Genomic DNA, 22320 nt, shown 5'->3' on the forward strand with positions numbered 1-22320 from the left:
CCTTGAGGGTGATACATACCCTCAATCAACCAATGCAAGACTCTGGGAAAGGGAGTGGAACTAAGCTGGCCAAAAACCTTAACGGCTTCTACTCCCTTTTTTGAGTAGTCGTGAGGTACGTGTGCGTGCGTGGGTGCGTGCGTGCATTGCCAGAAGGTATCATCTGTAGCTGGGAGCAGAATGTCAGGGACAGTGGAGGGCGGGGCTGTACAGAAGCTGCAGGGTAGAGAAGGATGATGTGACAAGGCCGGAGGCAAAAGGAGGATATGGAGGAGAGGACAGGAAAAAACAAGTTAATATAAGATAGACTGACTGCTGTGAGGAATAGCAAGAACAGCAGTTGCCTGAAGTTAGAGACAGGAGGCGCCAGCTCTGACATATGGCATCAGTTTATTTAGGTAAATAGGCTACAGGCTAAGGGTAATCACAGCAGTTAGGCTAGAATGCCTAAGACCTGGTTACAGACACTGTGGTGATAAAGTGAAGAAAGTACCCTTGAGATCTAAGAGAGGGAGGTTTTTCTTTTTTTCGGTTTTTTGTTTGTGTGTTTGATGCATAGGGAAGTGCAAGGCAATTTGAAAACGAGGGAATAAGGGATTCAGTCCATTGGGTAGATGAGAAAAGCTGAACCGTTAACCTATCTGAAGGTCCTGTATGAGGTCGTAGGAGTCTTTGGACTGTAAGGCTGCAAAGACAAGAGCATTTGACAATAAGGAGTTCTAGGGATGAGGATGACTGACACAAAGAGACAAAGAATGATGTGTTTGAGTCCCCACAGCCCCACAGGGAAGAATAGGTATTGAAGTATACTGAGGAGGTATCTCTGAGGGAGATATGCACCACTCAGTGTACTGGGTAGTTATTAAACAACTTGTGTGCTATACAATAAGGTCCCCCTGGGGAAAAGATCAAGAAGAAAACACAGGGACACATTTATTCTGGATTAAGCTTGAGGACTATCATGAGGGGAAAAGAATGATAGAGCAAATTTCTCTTCTACAGACTAGGGTTTTTATAGGGCTTGTGGTGGTAGGGTAGTCAGTCAGTGGTCCGGGCATTTTCTGGTGGAGCACAATGACGTTATCAGTTTGATGAGATGGTGTTGTCAAATTAGATGTGTAGGAATAGTATTACTGACTTTGACATTGGGGAAATTGGAAACTGTCAGCTACATGAACGAAGGAGATAATATGTCTGTTTAAAACAAGACCTGCACCATGATACCTAAGTTGACATGCCAACATATATGAGGGAAATTCTATAGCCTCCACCCCTAGATGAAGAGGTACAGGCAATTAAAAACTGCTGAGAGAGAGAGAACAATTCTTCCCCAGGGATGAGACCTTAATACTTTGTGCAATCCCAAGTGGTCAGTGATAAACAAACACACACACACACACACACACACACACGCACACACACACACACACACACACACACACACACACACCACTAAACTCAAAAGTTTGCATTTATGCATTCATTTTCATATATACGAATTTATATACCTATATACCATAATAATAAAGAATAAGAGGCCATGGATTTGAAAATGATGGAGCATAATGGGAGCTGAAAAGAAGAGAGGGAGAAGAGGGAAAGTAATTATATTTTAATTAAATAAAATGGGTTTGCTCAGGTTGGGATGGGGCTGCCTTCAAGATAAGATGGCTGTACTTTTGCTCTCTAAGAGACAGTTATTACAGTTAAGAAAGCCTCTATAGAATCTTTATTCCAAACAAATTGAATCTCCCTGCAAACTGTACTTCTCTGCCTATCTTGGTCCTCAAAGCCAGTTCTTCCATAAATGTTTACCATAGCCCAGCTGGAAGTGGTCCATTCTTCTGAAGAACTAGAATTATAACATATGTAACTTAACTGTTTTCAGGGGGGTGGATAGTAGAAACTTAAAATGATCTGAAATGTGCTCTCTGTAGAGTTTAAACCATCACCAAGTGGGCCTTAATGGTAGACCATTTATTTGCCCAGCATACTCAAAGGCCCAGGGAGTCAGACTCAGCACCACTCAGTACTACCACAATAAGAGAAAGAAAAGAAAGGAGGCAATGCTGAGCATTGTGGTTCACAGTTAGAATCCCAACACTTGGGAGATGGAGGCAGGAGAATCATAAGATCCAGGTTAGCTTGGGCTGGACAGTGGTGCTCTTTTCCTTGAAGGAAAAAAAAACTGAATTTGATTGACTGATTGGGAGTGTAACAGATAGAAACTCAAGCCTGAAGAATTGGGGAAAGCTTAGAATCATAATTAGTGAGTCTTGTGGGGGCATAATTTTCCTAAAATATCCATATTAACACTCCTGACTTTACTTCCCTCATGTGCACTCCTCCTTACATTACTAAAGATACAGCCTGAAAGTCCCAGCATGCATTTCTGCAATACATAGAGCCAAGTTGTTAGACTATGAGTTTAAAACTCATTATTTTGTTATAGAAAAAATGGTTCATGCACAGAAAAATGGTTAAAAAGAATTGCTAACAAAACATGTGTTTTTCAGGCCATAAATATAGTTGGGGTTGGAATGTTTGGAGCAACTGAAAAAGTAACTACACCTGCAACTGTACCAGCAGTAGTTCCAATGTTACAAGAAGCTGAAAACAAATTGCCTCCCAAAATGTCATCAACTTGCATAGCTATCGAGTGGGAGGAGCCAGACTGCCATGGCTCTCCAATCACAGGATATAACATCGAATATGGAGATAAAAAAATCTTAACTGTTGATAGAGTAACAGAATATGTCCTGAAAGATCTACAACCTAACACTACATACAAGTAAGTCACTCATATCTTATTTTGGGTAAATGGAAAGACTGTTGAGAATTTTGAGCAGATCTACATTTGTGTACTTAATATACTATGGATTTATTTTGAAAAGAGTTCTGAATCATTGATGAAATTCGGTAATAGTAAGAGCCCATTTCTGCTTTTCATTAATAATTTTCAATAGTAGCTATATCTTGGAAACTGTCCTGTGATCAGTATGATAGTCATTCTATATAGAGACATAGTGGGTTGGCTTTTATGAAGAAAATATTTTCATTTACTAAATATAAATTCATATGTTTTAATTTATTTTTACCACTAGAATAAGGATTCAAGCTATCAATCATTATGGACTAAGCCCTTTTAGCCCATCAATAAGAAGCAAAACCAAACCACTACCACCAGACCCTCCACACCTTGATTGTGTTGTCTATGGAAACCATAGTCTCAGACTCAAATGGGGCACTCCCTCAAGCAAAAAACCATTTGCCAACTTAATAAGCTACAACTTATTAATGGAAGATCGATCTGGCAGGTAACTACTTTTACCACTTAACATCTACTAAAATAAAAAGGAGCTTAAAACATTATATCTTGCCAAGCAGTCTCCATTCTCCATATTCTCTCTTTCTCTCTCTCTCTCTCTCTCTCTCTCTCTCTCTCTCTCTCTCTCTCTCTCTCTCTCTCTCTCTGTGTGTGTGTGTGTGTGTGTGTGTGTGTCTGTCTGTCTGTCTGTCTGTCTGTCTGTCTCTGTCTCTCTGACTCTCTTTCTGTCTCTCTCTCACACACGCACACACACCCGTCTTAATCCAAAATAGTTTCAGTGAATTAAGTAGGCATGAAAACAGTCTGTTGCTGTGCGAAACAATACTTTCAATTCTTGTCCATGGTTAAGTGTGTGTTTTCCCTTCTTCCTAGCCACTTTTTCCTTTACCCAGTGCAGTATAAGTACCAGAGAATAGAAGTTATGAGAGAAAAGGAGAAAGCCCAGCACCTTGGCAGTCTATGATCGGGCTTAACTGTTGATTATAATATTGCTTCTTTAATCTTTTTTTTTTTATTTCTCAGATTTTCTATCATTTACTACGGGACTGATCTGACTCACAAAGTGCAAAAATTAAGTGAATATAAAAATTACAATTTTAAAATCCAGGCATGTAATGAAGCTGGTGAGGGACCAGAGTCTGACATCTACACATTCACTACTACAAAAACCCCACCTGGTGCACTTAAAGGTAAATAGTGTACAGAGACACTAAATATTTTATTAGTGCTTCTACAGAAAATATGTAAAATCAAGCAGGAACTAGAAAATACTATATTAAGAGAGGTTTGTTTGCTGATTAAAAATTAATTCTTGGCTCGTTGGTTAAGAGCAGTGGATGCTCCTTCAGAGGCTTGGGGTTTGATTTCCAGCACCCAAGAGGCCGTTTATAACTATCGGTAACTCCAGTTCCAGGGGATCCAATGCCCTCTTCTGGCCCCCACAGGTACTAGGCACACATGTGGTACAGACATACATATATGCAGGCAAAATATCCACACGCATAAAATGAATAATATAAAAAGGAAATTAAATATTAAAAACCTAGAAGTATTAGTTTTTAAAATTCACTAATAAGATACCAAAAAAAGGTAATGCTTAATTATGGTTTTAAGGGGCAATGTAAGATTTATTAAGACTTCAGGCCTGGTTGAGATGGCACACACCTTTAATCCCAGCACTCAGGAAGCAGAGGCAGGCAGATCATTGTGAGTTCAAGGCCAGCCTGGTCTACAAAGTGAGTTCAGGGCAGCCAAGGCTACACAGAGAAACCCTGTCTCAAAAAAAAAAGGAAGGAAAATAGTTTAATATGACTCCCACAAACAATATTTTTCAAATATCTTAGATATCATCTAATTCCATCACTACCACTTTTTTGTTTGTTTGTTTTTCAAGGCAGGGTCTCTCTGTGTAGCCTTGGCTGTCTTAGACTTGCTTTGTAGACCAGGCTGGCCTTGAACTCAGTGATCCGCCTACCTCTGCCTCTCCTAGTGCTGGGATTAGAGGCAGGCACCACCACGCCCAGGCTTACCACTACCACTTTTAAGAGTAAAACATGGAGCTGAAGTGATAGCTCAGAGGTTAAAAGCATGTATTTATCTTTCATAGGATCCAAGTTCGAGTCCCAAAACCTACTTGATGGTTCAAAACAATTCATAACTCGAGTTCTAGGGGACCCAGTTCCTTCTTTGAGCTCAGTGAACACCAAGCACACACACTGGTATCCATACCTATATGCAAGCAGAACAGACATAAGATAAATTAATAAATCTAAAGGACTAAGAAAAATGTGAGACAGGAATCTTTGAATCCATAGCAGAGCCAAGATCAGAACTGCAGGCTCTTGACTTCCAGGAAGGTGTGCCTTCCACATTGTCATATCCACTCATTGCTACACATTATATTTCTCAAATGGTTTGTCATGAAAAGATAGTAATAGGTGTAGCTATACATATTAAAGCTAAAATTTATATGTAATCTTTAATAAGTTTCTTTCTAAAACTATGAATTTACTCTCCTTAGCAGTGTTGTGGGGTATCCACCAGAGAAGACTGGGCTTTAGCCAGTAGAAAACCTTTATTAGCTGGCCAGAGACTACACTGGGCATTCAGGATCCCAGTGTAGCACCTAGCCATTCTCAGGGTGAGTTTTTAAGCACAAAAACAATATGTCCTCGGTTGACATAGTTCAGTTAACAAGAACAGTTAGCCAGAAACAGAACTACAGAAGCCAAAAAGCAAGGTTAATACATCTAGAGACTTTCCAGAGCCATGGACTCTGATGGATTGGGCCTTTGTTTCATGTTTGGCAGGTGGTACTGTCTATGTGCTGAGTTTTATGGCTTGAATGTTACTCCCATCATGGAGTCAGTTGTGCTAGTGTCTAGGGGCCTGTTACAATCAGAAAAGTAAAAGACTATGTATCACACCAATGATAAGTCCCAAGTTTGCAGTTCTCAGAACCTTGAGTTTGAGGATTATTTTTCCCTTTCCCAGTTGTAATATTTGATCCAATCTTTCCACATGAGTTCAATAACCATTGTTATTGTATTATATGTACATTGGTGTTTTGCCTGCATGTATATCTCTGTAAGGGTATTGGATTCCCTGGACCTGGAGTTACAGACAGTTGTGAACTGACATATAGGTGCAGGAAATTGAACCCAGATCCTCTGGAAGACTAGCAGTGCTCCTAACTTCTGAGCCATCTCTCCAGGCCCCATGTTCAGTCACTAACATGAAATCATTCCTCTTCGGTGTAATGCTAACTGAAACAAATTCAAGTTAAATTAATCATGCTTTGATGCCAATAATTCTTTCTTCTTCTCCTGACTACTGTCCCAGTATAGTTAAGCCCTGTTTTCTTACAATGTAGAGACTAACAACATGAACTAGAGAATCTGCTCCTTCACAATTGCTGAACTCCTAAAATAAAAATATTTATCCATACAAAAACGATTCTAAATGTACAATGTACCATATAAATACCATGCAGATTATTCTAGAAGGAACAAGACAAAATTAAAATTTATAAAATATGAATAGAAAATCTAAACAATTAATTTATAACTTTGAAGGTTTTTCTATAATCATGATGCCTGATGGTATGACAAAAGTTATTTCCGATAAAAAGTACAGTTCTGTTGGGAATTATATTGCACACCATTATTGTCAGCATAAGGCAGGCAACAGCAGGAGACTATCCATGTCTTCAAGGCTAGTCTGGTCTTCATAGCAAGTTTCAGGCCAGCCACAGCTACATAGGAAGCCCTCTCAAAATACAGAAATAGCTTTTTAAGTATGGTATTATTTATTTATATATATATTAGGTCTATGTTTTTATAATGATTGTGTAGTTGTATGAGTCATTTCAATGTATTCAACATCATGTAGGAAAAACTAAAACCTTCTAAAATGTAATTTTCCTTTTCCAGCACCTAAATTTCATCCACTGAGTAACAACAGTTGTGAGATCAAATGGGATTCCATGAACCCAATTAAAGGTGATCCCATTGTTTACTGTCTTCAAGTCACCAATGGGAAAAAAGCTGAACAGGTATATTCTCTCAAATTTAGTATTTACCATTCTGCTATGCATGGTAGCACATGGCTGTAGACTCAGAACTTGTGGGACAAAGGCAGGAGAGCAAAGGTAGTCTTTGGCTACATAGCAAATTTGAGGGTAGCCTGGGCTACCTCATAGATCTTTAATTTAAAACAAAAACAAAAACAAAACTTCCGGGCAGTAGTGACACACATCTTCAATCCCAGAACTTCAGAGGCAGAGGCACATAGATCTCTGAGATCTAGGTCAGCCTGGTCTACAGAGCAAGTTCCAGGATGGCCAGGGCTACACAGAGAAAGCCTGTCTCAAAAAATATATATAGTTCTATGTCCAGCTAAGGTTTGCGTTTTTGGCAAGGAGTAAGTGTGTTATTTTTTTTTTTAAATTAATTTATTCATATTACATCTTGATTGTTAGCCCTTCCCCTGTTTCCTCCCATTCCTCCCTCCCTCCCACTTCCCCCCTTCTCCCCTCCCCTATGTCTGTGATTGAGGGAGACTTCTTCCCCCTATGTATGCTCTAAGATTATTGAGTCTCTTCTTGGTAACTTGCTATCCTTCTTCTGAGTGCCACCAGGCCTCCCCATCCAGGGGACATGGTCAGAAAAGGGGCACCAGAGTTCACGTGAGAATCAGATCTCACTCTCCACTCAACAGTGGAGAATATCGTGTTCGTCGGCTAGGTCTTGGTAGGGGTTCGAAGTTTACTGCCTATTTCACCTTGGCTGGTGCCTTAGTTTGAGGAGGACCCCAGGACCCAGATCTGCCTGTCATAAAGTTTTCTTGTAGGTTTCCAGGACCCTGTGGGTCCTGTTATTTCCCCATTCTTCCATGCTACTCTCGCCTAAACGAGGAATTCCCGAAATTTGTGGACAAATGGATTGACCTAGAAATTATCATAATGAGTGAGTTCACCCAGAAGCAAAAAGAGACAAACGGTATATACTCACTTATATCAAAACACTAGTCCAAGGGATACGTCCCATGAAAAACCTTACTTACCAAGAAAGTGGGTCAGAGGAGAGGACATCCAAGTGTGTTATTTTTAATGGTGTTTAAAGTAACTAATTCTTGCGGGCAGTGGTGGCACACGCCTTTAATCCCAGCACTCGGGAGGCAGAGGCAGGCGGATCCCTGTGAGTTCAAGGCCAGCCTGGTCTACAATGCAAGTCTAGGACAACCAAGGCTACACAGAGAAACCCTGTCTCGAAAAACCAAAAAAACAAATAAAGTAACTAAGTCTTATCCCAAAGTTCCATCTCATTTGTAACACTTATATAAATAATCTGTACTTGGGGACAACTAGCTTATTCATTTAATTATCTCATTATCATTGAATGGTTTAGTATTTCTTAATTCCACTGGCCACAATCAATGATTCAAATACATACTGTAATTAAACCTTAACAGTTGTAGGGTTTTGCTATGCTTTATTAAACAAAACTATCTAATCAATACTGAATTCCCTCAAAACATTAGAAACATTGAATAAAATTTTACTTTCATTGTGAACATGTTCATAAAACCAATGAATTTTTTCTTGTAAAAAAAAAACCTATACAATATATTTTAATTGCAAAGAAACTAAGTTTCATTTGATCTCTTTTTTCTTTAGATTTACAAAGGGCCAAACACTTCCTTTTCCTTTTCCAACTATCTTGCCAATACACGATATCGCTTCAAGGTCTGTGCTGGACGCCAATATGAAGATGCCGATGGTATACAAGAGCTCTGGGGGCCATATAGCCCCAGCACACTTTTCTCAACTTACAAGCATCAGTCCGGGCACGGCAAAGGCAGTGGAGGTAAAGGGAAAGGGCACCACAGCGAGAAAGATGAAAAGTACAAGGCAGAGATGAGTGACGATACCTTTGTCCTGATCCTTCTGGTCGAATTTGCACTTATTGCTGTTTTGTGTGCTGTTGCAATTCAGTATTTCCTGATCAACTAGCCTATTCTTTTAGGAAGTAAGAAAGTAAATTACATCAAATTTAGAAATCTTAGATAGATCTTAACTCATACTTAAAGATAAAGATTATTGGTAGAAGTAACAGCAAAAAAAATGTTTTAAACCTGCCTTCATTTTAAGAACTTTGATGACAGTAGGGGAGATTATTAAGGAAACAGCTGTGCCTGGAATTTCATCATTTTGTTAACATACATTACATTTTTATGTAAAACTAAGACCTTTTGTTGAAACTATTACCTGCTTTAACTTTCCAAGATAATGTTTTCCAAAATTTTTTTAGAACTTTGGGATAACAGTATTTTGGAATTTTATTTAGAACAAAATGGTAAAAATCACTTCTACATGTTCATTTAACATCTATATGAAATAATAAAAAGTATCTACTAAACGTTTGTACTCTTATTTGTTCAAAAAATGTATTCAGCTATTGGTTTCTACCCTGATATATACTTTGTGTGTATTTCTGGGTTATCTAAAGGAACAAAACTGATAGAATGAATGTGTGGGACAGGATTTATCAGATTGTCTGACAGGATATGGTCTGGATAGTCCAACAATGATGGTCTCATGACAAAAAGGCCAAGAACTAGTAGTTATTCCATTCACACGGCTGGTGCTAGAGTCCATGAGGAGTCCTGGAGAGCTGCAGGTTTACAGACTGCACTGAACCTTAAAGAGGTTGGATTTAATACTGGCCATAGCAACAGGAGAGAGAAACTTGCCAGGGAGAGTGAGGGAACAACACTTTTCCTGTGTCCTTTGACATGGTCTTCTTCCTGAAAGTGTGGCCCAGATTTAGGGTGAGAAAGAGTCAAATGGTATATACTCACTTATATCTAGACACTAGCCCAAGGGGCATGTCCCATGAAAGTCTTCACTTACCAGGAAAGTGGATCAGAGGGGGGGACATCCTATTGGGACTCTAGGTGAGAGAAGCATGGGAGAATAGCAAATTAGAAGGATCCAGAGGGTCCTAGAAACCTACAAGAAGAACATTATGATGGGCAGATATGGGCCCAGGGGTCCTGCTCAAATTATGGCACCTGCCAAGGACAATAGGTGCAGTAAACTTCTAACCCCTACCCAGATCTAGCCAATGGACAGACAGGACATTCTTCACAGTTGAGTGGAGAGTGGGGTCTGACATTCACAGGAACTCTGGTGCCCCATATTTGACCATGTCCCCTGGATGGGGAGGCCTGGTGGCACTCAGAGGAAGGATAGCAGGCTACCAAGAAGAGACTTGATACCCTATGAGCATATACAGGGGGAGTAGGTCCCCCTCAGTCACAGTCATAGGGGAGGGGAGTAAGGGGAAAGCAGGAGAGAGGGAGGAATGGGAGGATATAAGGGATGGGCTAACAACTGAGATATAATATGAATAAATAAAATATTTTTTCTTCATCTCTTTATTTTTATCTTTATTTCTTGATCATCTTTTACTTAATATGCAATGTAAATTTGAATAAAATACTTTTAAAAGGAAAAAAAGAAAATCCCTCACAGAAGTACCTATCACCTTGGGTTTTTGGTTGACTCCAGATGCAGTAAAGTTGACAAACAAGATACAGCTTTATAGTGCAGTAGTAGTAATTTATAGCTCTTTGCTGTAATAGGAACTAGGGAGAATAAAATGAGGGCATGGAAAACAATTCTATACCACTGTAAACTAAAATATACCCTGTGCTGGTTACCCACACATTGGTATTGTCAAATATTGTATACATACACAATCATATATATTCGTGTATACACAGAGTATTAGAATTGTTTTCTCTCACAATAGATAGATTCATATCCATTTCTAGTGACATATGAAGCATCTCACCTCAGTTGCCATAGTTTGCCCTCTGGGAACTTTACTCAAAATCTGTCAAGAAACTACCCCCACTGAAAATGTTTAAAATGCTATCTTCTGTTTCCATGGTTTTATTAATGTTTTAAAACTGTATATGTTAAATTCAGTATGAAGATAACCACTTATAATGGACAATGACAATTTTGGCATATTTTATGGTATAGCCTTTCATTGGACACTGATAAGTGATATTATAAAAGTACTAGCACATTTTGATACACATTGGCACAGTCTTGCTTCTTTATAAGCACTGTGACTGACATCATGTGATACATACCATTTGGTTTTCACTAAAAAAATAACTGTTGGTCTATAAGACAATCACAGCAAACCCAGTTCTACATGCATTCCATTTGATTTCTGAGACTAGATTGAAACCCTTGCAATAGATTAGATTTTGCAGAAGAAAAGATTGTTAAACAATATTACATCCCTATCCACAATAATGCCTGATTTATTAAGAAATCGTGGCTAAGCTGGGGAAGACACCACCAGGACAGCCAGGACTACACAGAAAAACCCTATCTTCAACCTACTCCCCAAGAAAAAATGAAAGAAAGAAAGAAAGAAAAGAGTGAGTGGCTGGTATAGATACATAATATTACTCAGCCATAAAGAAACTCAAAATCCTGTCATTTGTAGCAAAATTGTAAGAACTTAAAGACAGTCAATAGTATTAAGGTGTGGTGTTTTTCCTCCTACCCCCATAGTTCCCTGAAAATAATTACTCATGAGATTCAATTATGGTTTTACAAATACCTAGGCCATATAGCTAGGCTCTTCTCTGACTAGCTCATAACTCATAATTACCCATTTATTCTAATCTACACTCTGTCCCATAGCCAGTTACCTGAGCTCAGGTACCATGTGTCCATCCTCTTCACATCTTGCCAGCTGAATCTCTCCTGCCTGGCTCTTTCACGGAATCCCTTCTGCCTGCTGGATGCCCTACCTATTTCCTTCCTTAGCCATAGGCCATAGGTATTTTTAATCGACAGGTGTTGCATCCATACAATACACAAGAGATTCCTTCTACAATTCCCCTTTTCAGTCCAGCTTTTTTCTTTGAATAATAAACTAACATACAACAATAATTATTAAACAGTTATGAAAGCTATTAGGTAAGATTTACATTCACAATGTCCAGTCCATATTCATCTGGCAACTTAGGAGAAATATTCTATTATCTATCCTATCTTGATGAGTTCAGAGTTCTGTACCTAAATCATTTTCTATCCTTATTTGTATTGCCTATTTTTTAAAAAAAAATCTTCTTTAAACCCAAACATCTTCTTAAATCCTGAACAATTAAGCTTGTCAGACTATAACTATCTAGTCTTCAACTCCATCAGAGACTTGAGAAGGAAATAAATATTATCTAAGTTCAGGCAAGCAGCTTCCAATATTAAGAATTGACAGACAGCTAGCTGCTTGGATTTCCTCTCATCCAAATCTCTCTAATATTGGAACATCAATCTTCTGCCTTCTGGCCCAGTATAACTGACAGACATATTTGTGAAACAGGAACTATAAAGGGCTTGCTTACCTTCTCTTGGCAGAGCTCAACAGTCAACTTTGCCTACATCAAATTTTTGCCCATTTTGGATGTCATTTTTGTCTGCATTGAAATAAGGGCATTGTTTTCCCAGTGTATAGCCTGCCACATTTGAAGCCATCTCCTATTGGAGATTCTTTGATGTTCATCTTCTAAGTCAAATGTGGTGCTACCAGAAGGTAACATATCTCATTGCCAGAAAAGCCTTGAAATAATAAAAAATCTTTAAATGTCATATTCTGTAAGTCTCTGAGGTTTTTGAAGATCATATTTACATTTACATAGTGTTTAATCATTATAGTATATCTGAATAAGCAAGTGTTGCTTGTTTCTAGCTGTTCACTATCAGTTTAAGCTAGGATGTATATTTTGTGATAAACTAAAGTAGTATCTGACATGACCATGAGTTTGATTGACTATTATATTACTTATCGTAAACAGTTTGTAATAGCAGCTTTTAAAAGGACTAGAAGTAAACCTTGTATTTTAAATGAGTTGCAAAGGTCAAATACCTTATACAAGAGTTGAAACATAATTATGTGGTAAACAAAAATAACCTTAAGTTTTATATCAATATGTAAAGATTTACACCAATGAAAGCCTTAAATTTGTATCAATATATAAAATTTTTATCAATGTAAGATTATTAGTTTATAAAATATTCTTTGCTTTAAAAGTAGAACCATCTATACGTTTATGTATCAAAAATAACTTAAAATTTGTATCACTAGGAGCCGGGCATGGTGGCATACAGCTTTACCCCAGCACTTGGAAGGCAGATGCAGGTGGATCGCTGTGAATTCAAGGTCAGCCAGCCTAGTCTACGAAGCAGGTCTAGGTCAGCCAAGGCTGCACATAGAGACCCTACCTCAAAAAAACAATAAAAAAATTGTATCATTGTATAAAAATCTATACCAATGTGTCAAATATATTTGAGAATGACAATAGTTAAAGAGAATATTCAATAAGCTACCCTTTTTCTCCTATTATTTCTATGTGATGTTCCTATAACAGTCTATTAATTAAAATGTTTAGGCTAGACACAGAAAGAAGAATACGACATGATCGTAGCTCATACACAAAGACCTAAAGAATTCCGATTGAAGGGCACTAGAGGTTAAGAAGTGGAAAAGACTCTGACAAGGACTTTCTTGTATGCTTTTCAATCACTTGCCCCTGGTGGGGCTTTCACTCAGTCCTGGGATGTGTAGTGGGGGAAGGCTTTTCTGAGGGAGAAGGAAGGGGGGATATGGGGAAGAAGAAAGGAAGGAGGATGAGACTGGAAGGATAGGAGGGACTCAGCTATGGTTGGGATGTAAAATAAATAATCAATAAATAAATAAAATTAACTTAAAAAAAAAAGAAGTGGACAAGAAAGAAAGATGAGGTTGGTTAAAGGATTTTGAAAGCCAGACAGAAGTAACAGTTCATCAGCATAGTGGACTAAATTATATTCATAACATTATGAAGAATTACAAGAGAAATGCTCAAAGGCTATAAGCAATTTTTTTAAAAAGCCAATAAAAAGTCTCAAAACAAGCCGGGCATGGTATCACGTGCCTGTAATCCCAGCACTCCGGAAGGCAGAGGCAGGTGGACTGCTGTGAGTTCGAGGGGAGTCTGGTCTACAAAATGAGTCCAGGACAGTCAAGGCTACACAGAGAAACCCTGTCTCAAAAAAAAAGAAGAAGAAGAGGGGGAGGGGAGGAGGGGGGAGGAGGGGGGAGGAGGAGGAGGAAAAGAAGAAGGAGGAGGAGGCTGAAGACAAATGCGAAAGGGATAAGGACATGGTTTGATCAGTGTATACTGCATAGATGTGTTAAAATATCATGGTATACAATTATTGAGTGTTAAAGTGAAATAGCAGTTGAAGGTAATCAAATGAAACCGTGAAAGAAATACATTACAGTGTTGGCAGAAAGATGGCAACTGAGTGAGACGGTCTGTTGAAAATCTCCCCGACAAACACACCGATTTAAACAGTGGTCCATGCATGGATCTGTTTGCTCAGGCTCCCAGGAGGATAGGGGGGAGCCTAAATGTTGTTGTCTATAAAAGAAGCACTGAAAGGGCTGGAGAGATGGCTCAGAGATTAAGAGCATCGGCTGTCCTTCCAGAGGTCCTAGCTGAATTCCCAGAAACCACGTGGTGGCTCATAGCCATCTATAATGAGATCTGGTACCCTTTTCTGGCATGCAAGCATACATGCAGGCAGAACATTGTATACAATAATTAATAAATAAATAAATAAATAAATCTTTAAAAAAACAAAAGAAGCAGCAGCATTGAAGGAAGCAAAAAATAAAGAGCTGCCTGTGACACTCCTCCCCTTCCTCCATGCAGCTCAGCTGAAGACACCTCCCATTTGGGAAAGAGAATTACATCTAGACTTAGACCTGAAACCCCAGAACCCTGGTTCCAGTCCTTATCCTCAGAGTGTGCATCTGGCCCCTCCCTAGCCTGGTAGCTAAGTAACCACCTGTGCCAGCCCCATTTCAACCTCAGGTGGCAGAGCAGTGACAGCATCCCACCCAGTGAGGTAAAGAGAAGGAAAGAGAGATAATACTTTTTCTTGGAGCTCAGTGCCTGGACCACTACACCGAGACTTGGTACCTGACAGGGCCTAAAGGCCCCTGTCTCCCAGGCCAACATTTTAAGATGAAGCCTCAAGACATGCCCAGTACCAGGCAGGGGAGAAAAGGGAAGTGAATGCCAAGTCACTGCGCAGGACTAGACTTCCTATGATGAATCCCAGGACTAAGCAGAATCCATAAGCAATGACTACCCCCAGGCCAGCTGCCAGAGAAGTACCAGTGTTTACTGTTAGCTCCAAATACAAGCTTGAAAGGATAGCCTACCATTCTTAGACACCCTCAGTTTTATTCTCAGTGAGACCAACTACAGATTTAGGACAAATGAGGACTAAGGTGTCCTCTAGTGCTTAAGTAGCAAAAATGTGCACAGACTCAGAAAACTGCCTACAATGTCTGGATTGACAAAATAAGATCATGGAAATTAGGTGGGGAAATGCCTGCTCCTTCACTGAACACACTGCTATACACCAACGAACAAAAAGTACTTTGTGGGAACCAAGACCCCACGTAATAAACAAAGGTAAGACTCTAGAAATTGACTACACAATAACCCATACCTGAAAAGCCTCATACTAAAAGTTCAAAACATCTGCTTTAAGGAAACTCAATGAGCCAGATGTGGTGGCACACATCTTTAATCCCAGCACTCGGGAGGCAGAGGCAAGCTCTGTGAGTTCGAGGCCAGCCTGGTCTATAAAGCGAGTCCAGGACAGGCAAGGCTAACACAGAGAGACCCTGTCTTGAAAAACCAAAGGGAGGAGGAGGAGGAGGAGAGGAAGAAGGAAGAAGAAAGAAGAAAGAAGATGGAGGAAAGACTAAATGAAAGAAAAAGAAAAGAGAAACTCAATGAGCTTTAGCAGAACAGAGAGATAGTCTAATAGTATAATGGAGGAACTTAGACAATGATTTTTTTAAATCAAACCATTTCTTTTTTGTTTTTTGAATTTTGCTTAGTTATGCCCAGCCTGGCAAAGCACTCAAAATCTACTGGCCTCTGCCTCCTGAGAGTATAGAGGGGCACTGCACTGACCTACAAATGTGCCTGAGCTGAAGCATATACCAAGTGAAACTTAAAACATGACAGACAGTGTGGCTGGTAGAACAGATAAAACAGGAAACAATAAGAGGAAGCTTTAAGATGGATTACTTGAAAATACATATTCAGATGAGAAAGAAAATGAAGAAATGCACATTGTTACATACATATATATGCACACTCAGAAACATATGGACACATATGTGCATACAAATGCACAGACAATGAAACTGAGAACACAGACTAGGTAATATCTGTAAATCTGATAGAAAATGTGTGTCCAAAACATAAGAGCATTCTTAAACTCTGTAAAACAACTCGGTGATGAGTTAGAACGATGAACTACTTCACTCAAAAGAATATGCAGATAGCAAATGCCAACTTCCCTGTGAGCCAGTGCACATCAAGAACACAACAACAGTGAGAAAAGTTGCATTAGTACTTGTAGCAAGAGAGAGCAAGCAGGGCCTGGAGAGATAGCTCCGTGGTTAAGAGCACTGACTGCTTCTCCAAAAGGACCTGGGTTTGATTTCCAGAGCACATGTGGTGGCCCATAACTATCTGCAAGTCTAGTCCCAAGGGGTTCATTGCACTGTACACACGTGGTGCACAGACATGCAGGCAGGCAAAATATCCATATACAAAGTTTTGGGGGGTGGGGGAGGGAGAGGGAGAGAGGGAGGGATGTAGAGAGAGGGCCAGCTGGGAGAGAGGAAAGAATGAGGGAGGGAGGGAGGGAGGGAGGGAGGGAGGGAGGGAAAGCGCACCCTAAAGGTAACTTATAGGAGGATCCCAGAGTACTGTCAAGAGGTGAAACAACTCTACAACTGAGATTCATGACAAATCTTGTATTCGTGGAAAGAGGGACTTTTCAAGAATAAAGCTGTAATGGATAAAGTAGCAGCTACTCCAAGGGAGGCATTTAGATTTTTTTTATTTTTTTAAGATTTAATTTATGTGTATGGGTGTTTTGTTTGCAATGTATGTGCACCAGGTGTGTGCATTGTGCCAATGGTGAAAAAAAAAAAGATTCCAGATCCCTTGGAACTGAAGTTACAGACAGTTGTGAGGCACTGAAGTGCTCTTAGTTGCTGAGCCTCTCCCCAGCACCGGACCTTGGTTTTATTCTGGGTTTAGATGAAGTTATAAAGGGATCTTGTGGCGTCTTGTTTTAGCAGACTGTGAAGCTGATGTTCCTTGATATTATGGCCAACAAGAAAATGATACAACCCCTCACTATGGGCCAGGCAAGCTCCTAACAACACTTAGTACTTACCGTAATAGAGAAGCCCCTTGGCATCAGGAGATGCTTATTTGGGACCATTCCTTCTTTTAGCCAAAAGCAAGCCCTGGAACTTCAACCCACTATAATCAGATTTTCAACATAGCCAAGATTTTTCTGGTCAAAAAGGAGTGTCAAGTAAGCATGATCTAGCGTAGAAGCAGGTTACTCGTTCATCCTCCTCTTGTCGCATAGTGTCCTAGTTAGGGCTTCTATTGCTGTGAAGAAACATAACAGCCAAAAGCAAATTGGAGATAAAAAGGTTTTAAAGATTTATTTATTACGTATAGAGTGCTCTGCTCACTTGTACACCTGCACGCCAGAAGAGGGCATCAGATCTCATTATAGATGGTTGTAAACCACCATGTGGTTGCTGGGAAATTGGACTCAGGACCTCTAGAAGATCAGTCAGTGCTCTTAACCTCTGAGCCATCTCTCCAGCCCGATAAAAAGGTTTTATCTGGTTTACACTTCCACAGCATAGTCCATTACTGAGGGAAGCCAGGACAGGAAGTCAAACAGGGCAGGAACCTAGAGGGCTGGGCTGATGCAGAGGATATGAAGGAGTATTGCTTTCTGGCTTGTTCATCACGCCTTCTTGTGGAGTCCTGCTATTGAGGTCGAAGGCTGGCATTTCTGGAAAGCCTCTGAGCTCGGTATATGACAACGGACTCCTTTTCTCAATGGGGTTCCCTCTTCACCTGATGGGGAACCCTAGATCCCCTAAGGAGCATTACATAGCCAAAGGGAAGATTACAGACCCTTTCCTGATAAGAAATCTGTTCAGCAAGCAACTGGAGAATCCTGGAGATACATACCCACCCTATGCTAATAAGATGTCTGGGTGTCTTTGCTTTCAACCTTTTAAATGTGTACAAGGAGATTCTCCCCCACCCGTAGGATAATTAAGTACTGCTTTTCCCTCTTATGATAGGGCTGTTTTGTTATGTGTGGATTAAGTATCCCCGGCACCCCTAGCCCCAGTGAATCAAACACATTCGCCCTCAAAACCCCTTCCACCGACCAAGGTTTGTAACATCCCACGAAAATAAAGGCTTGCTCTCTCACGCCACTCCTCCACCACGACCAGCTGAGACTCATCTATTCTGGGAAACAATCATTGCTGGATGCCCGGGCTTGACTGCTGACCTTGGCAGCCGCTGAAGCCTGCTTCATGGCCTCAAGATCAGTGCTGACCACAGCGAAGCACCCCGCTGGGCTTGCCTTTCACAGAACCTGCCTTCCAGTAGGTTTCAGCATCAGCCCACTTCCTCTGCCATGCTTAGCATGGCAGCATAACCAAAGAGCTGTAGCACTTTGGTGTCACCACAGGTCTTTGGAACGCCCAGGTTGCCACTACCACCTGGTACCAGCAATCTCATTTTAAAAGAGCTAACAGGAACACCTAGTGAAAAACTCATTTCCACTTCCCCAGTGAGACTGGGAGACTCACCTAGCACACAGGCCTCTTCTTAGCCCCCTAAGCTGCTCCTGAGAGGGAAATGAGACCTTTGATCTGGAGGTCCCGCTGTTCCTGTCTAGAAGCAAACAGCGATAGACAACACTGTCTTTACTGTCAATACAACACAGATGATCTACGTTTTCATAGTGATTGCCACTGCTTTTTTTCCATACATACAAGGATCACCTGAATCAGTCATGACCCAATGGAAGTCTCCCAGAGCTGTTTCTGGGTGTTTAATGAAGCCAGGATTGGAGAAAACTTTTCTGAAGCAAACCCAATGTTGAAGTAGCCGCCATGACAAATACAGTGGTCTAAATTGCTGGCAGGATTCTCCTGGGGTCATCTGTAGCTAGAGCAGGATCTTCCCTAGATGTCTGAATGAGAACAGTTTTCCAGGCAGTTGTGAGGCGCTTACAGCACTCACAGCTGTTTGGATGACAGTTGAAGCAATTACCTAAGAAGCAAGTGTTTGATTGATAGTTTGTGCAGCCTCTGAGAAAATATGCAAGCAGTTGAGGTGCTTGCCACCATGCTAATGGGCGTGTGCTTCTAGAAAGACTTGAAAAACCTGGGCAAACAGCTATCATTCCAGTCTGGCCTTTGGCCTCAACCTGGGTTACTCACCCAGTTCCATTTCCTGGAAGCTGTCTGTAAGGCAGAGCAAAACAAAGGAAAGGTCAGATAGCTGGCCAATTGAATAGTCCAACTTCTGGTGCCTGAGGGCTTTGGTCTTTTTTTTTTTTTTTTAAGTTTTTTGAAGACAGGGTTTCTCTGTGTAGTCCTGGCTGCCCTGGACTTGTTTTGTAGACCAGGCTGGCCTCAAAGCCTCTGCCTCCCGAGTTCTGGGATTAAAGGCATATGCTGCCACTACCACCCAGCTAGGCCTTTGGTCACTTAACAGGAAAGGAAAGGAAAACAGGTATTGAAAGATGGCTCGCTGGGCGTGGTGGCGCACGCCTTTAATCCCAGCACTCGGGAGGCAGAGGCAGCCGGATCTCTGTGAGTTCGAGACCACCTTGGTCTACAAAGCAAGTCCAGGACAGCTAAGATAACATAGAGAAACCCTGTCTCAAAAAAAAAAGAAAGAAAGATGGCTCAGCCATTCAGAGCACTTACTGCTACTGGTTGTGACCAGCGACCATATCAAATGGTTGGCAGCCATCTGTACCTCCCGTTCTAGGGGATCCAAAGTCTTCTGGCCTCCAAGAGCACCAGCACTCGGTGGCACATACACTCATGCAGGCAGGCACACATAAATAATAAATCAATCCTTTAAAAAGACAAAATAGAAAAAACATTTAGGAACGCCGACAACAAATACAAACTTAATATATTTCTTCAATGAATTTTACCTAAGAGTGCTTAACTCCTAGCCAAATACTCTCGATGGTGGTTAGTCCTTCTGATCTCTTTCAGGACACACACACAGTAGAATAGGAAGGACAATAGCCAAAATAAAGCAGCCAAGACACAGAAATCACAAGTCTAATGCCTGTCTGTGCCACAAGGTGAGTTCAAGGCTAGTCTGAGGCGCATAACAAGACCCTGTCACAAGCCAAAAACTATAAAACTATAAAAAGGAAAGAAAGAAAGAAAGAAAGAAAGAAAGAAAGAAAGAAAGAAAGAAAGAAAGAAAAGAACAGTTGTTGAATTAGTTTAGAGGTTCAAAATATATAAATTACTATAAAATTCCTTTCATTGCTCTATGTAGCTAAGTCACTGCTCCTGGTTCAGAAGGTGTAACTGAAACACTCTATGAGCAAGTACGATGGAAGCTTCTCATAATAGCTGGGCTGGCCTCTTACCGTACAGAGCCAGCTGGGTCAGATTTCACCACCAATCATACTTTCTACAAATGTTCAGTGTCATTTTTAGGAATGTGTACAGTGGAGTTTGAAGCCTACTAATAAAGATATTAATAAAACTGTAGAAAATATATAACCAAATGTTGCTATTTTACCAAAATACAAAATGCAGTTAGCTTAGTTGTGTTCATATTCAAATAACACACAAATTTAAATTTTAATGTATTCCACTCACTTAGTCCATAAACTATGAGCAAAGAAAAATCACAAGATAGTAACCGAATAGCTGTACTATCTGCAAGTCTTGTACACAATTCTGATGAAGAGGGGTGTGATTTTCTTGCCTAGGATATTGAAGATTTCATAATGGAAGTTTTTGTTAACTTCCCAGTTTCCTTAAAATGAACAAAGGTACCTGAAATGTTTTAGTTTACCTAAGTGGAAAGAATAACTTAAGACGTGTACCTGCAAAGTGATTATCATAACAACTGGCCATAGAAAAGATGTTAAAAATGTTGGTCTGCTATACACTCAAACTTTTAATAAGGGAGGAAAATAAAGAAGTGCATTTAATTCGGAAATACACTAGGGATGAGAATACACACGATTCAAACAGATTTATATGCTATTTCTTCACAAAAGCTTGATGATTTTGGAAGAGATGGTGAAACATCATGACCAAAATTAACTTGGGGAGGAGAGGATGTATTTTATCTTACAGTTGTAGTCCAGCATTCAGGGAGGTCGGGGCAGGAACTGAAGTAGAGACCATGGAGGAGTGCTGCTTGCTGGCTTATTTCCCACTGCTTGCTCAGCCTGCTTTCCTATACAACTAAGGACCATCTGCTCAGCAGTGGACCACCCACAGAGGCCTGGTCCCTCAGGCATCAATCATTAATCAGGAAAATACTCCAAAGACTTGCCTCAAGGCAAGTGTTACAGAGGCATTTTCTCAGCTGAGGTTCCTTCTTCAAGATGACTCCGGCTTGTGTCAAGTTGCCAAAAAACTAATCAGCACAGACATTATGTGTAGGTTGTGAAACAACTCTCATGCAAGAAAGGAAAAAGAGAGAGAGTTCAAGTTGAAAATAAAATAGCTTCAGAGCAGGCACGAACACACACACACACAATCACCAGAAGCAGCACCAGGGTGAAACAGTACTCTCATTTCTTTATAGCAATCTGTGTTTTTGCTTTCCCCAATTTCAGTTGCCTGTTATCAACTCTGGCCCAAATATATTAAGTGAAAAATTCCATAAATTAACAATTCTTAAATTATAAATTGCAAGCTGTTCTCAGGAGTGTATTAATTTCTGTGTCCTACCATAGCTAGTCATGCCTTTGTCTAGTACATTTCAGCTAAACACGAATTCATCCATGAGTCAATAACTATTTCAATTGTCATATGAACTGCTGCAGTGCATGTGAGCAAATAACTGTTATTTTACTTAACCATGGCCCCAAGGCCCGAGATTAGTAATTTGGAAATTTGGATATGATAAAGTATAATAAATTGCACTGGGAAAAGATGATAGAAACAAGGTACTCTGTATATTGCACAGTTTTTAAAGACAAAACTGTGGAAGTCAAATGGTGCCTTTTTTTAAATTGCTATATACTATGTACAAACTACCCATTTATTAGTTTCTACTTATTGTTAGTTTTGAACCTTGCTTAGCTATTCTAATAGTGAGAAAAAGACGCTACAGAACAACGAATGTTCCCATGGGAAAATAGTGCCCTTCTAAGGCGCATGCGTGCGCGCTGGAGGTGGCGGTGGTGAGCAGGGGCCCTTGTTTGTGCGTGCCTCACAAACACTTTAAAGTTCAAGATGGCTGCCTGGGGGTCGACTGATTCTGACGAGATC

At 40.3% G+C, this 22320-nt stretch overlaps 1 protein-coding gene across 8 annotated transcripts in view; it reads left to right on the forward strand.

The window, feature by feature from the left end:
• Positions 1-9229, forward strand: part of LOC311601648 (fibronectin type III domain containing protein 3C1-like) — a 61919-nt gene extending 52690 nt beyond the window's left edge. For all 8 annotated transcript variants that reach the window (XM_084789253.1, XM_084789255.1, XM_084789250.1 and 5 more), the window contains 5 exons: positions 2517-2791; positions 3105-3317; positions 3851-4017; positions 6760-6881; positions 8505-9229. In XM_084789253.1, the coding sequence (XP_084645379.1) occupies positions 2517-2791; positions 3105-3317; positions 3851-4017; positions 6760-6881; positions 8505-8840 (1113 nt within the window). In that variant the 3' untranslated portion in view covers positions 8841-9229. The remainder of the gene's footprint in view (positions 1-2516; positions 2792-3104; positions 3318-3850; positions 4018-6759; positions 6882-8504) is intronic.
• Positions 9230-22320: the final 13091 nt, after the last annotated feature.

This window comes from Acomys minous (genome assembly GCF_964271855.1).
Source record: "Acomys minous genome assembly, chromosome: 7".
NCBI classification, from domain to species: Eukaryota; Metazoa; Chordata; class Mammalia; order Rodentia; family Muridae; genus Acomys; species Acomys minous.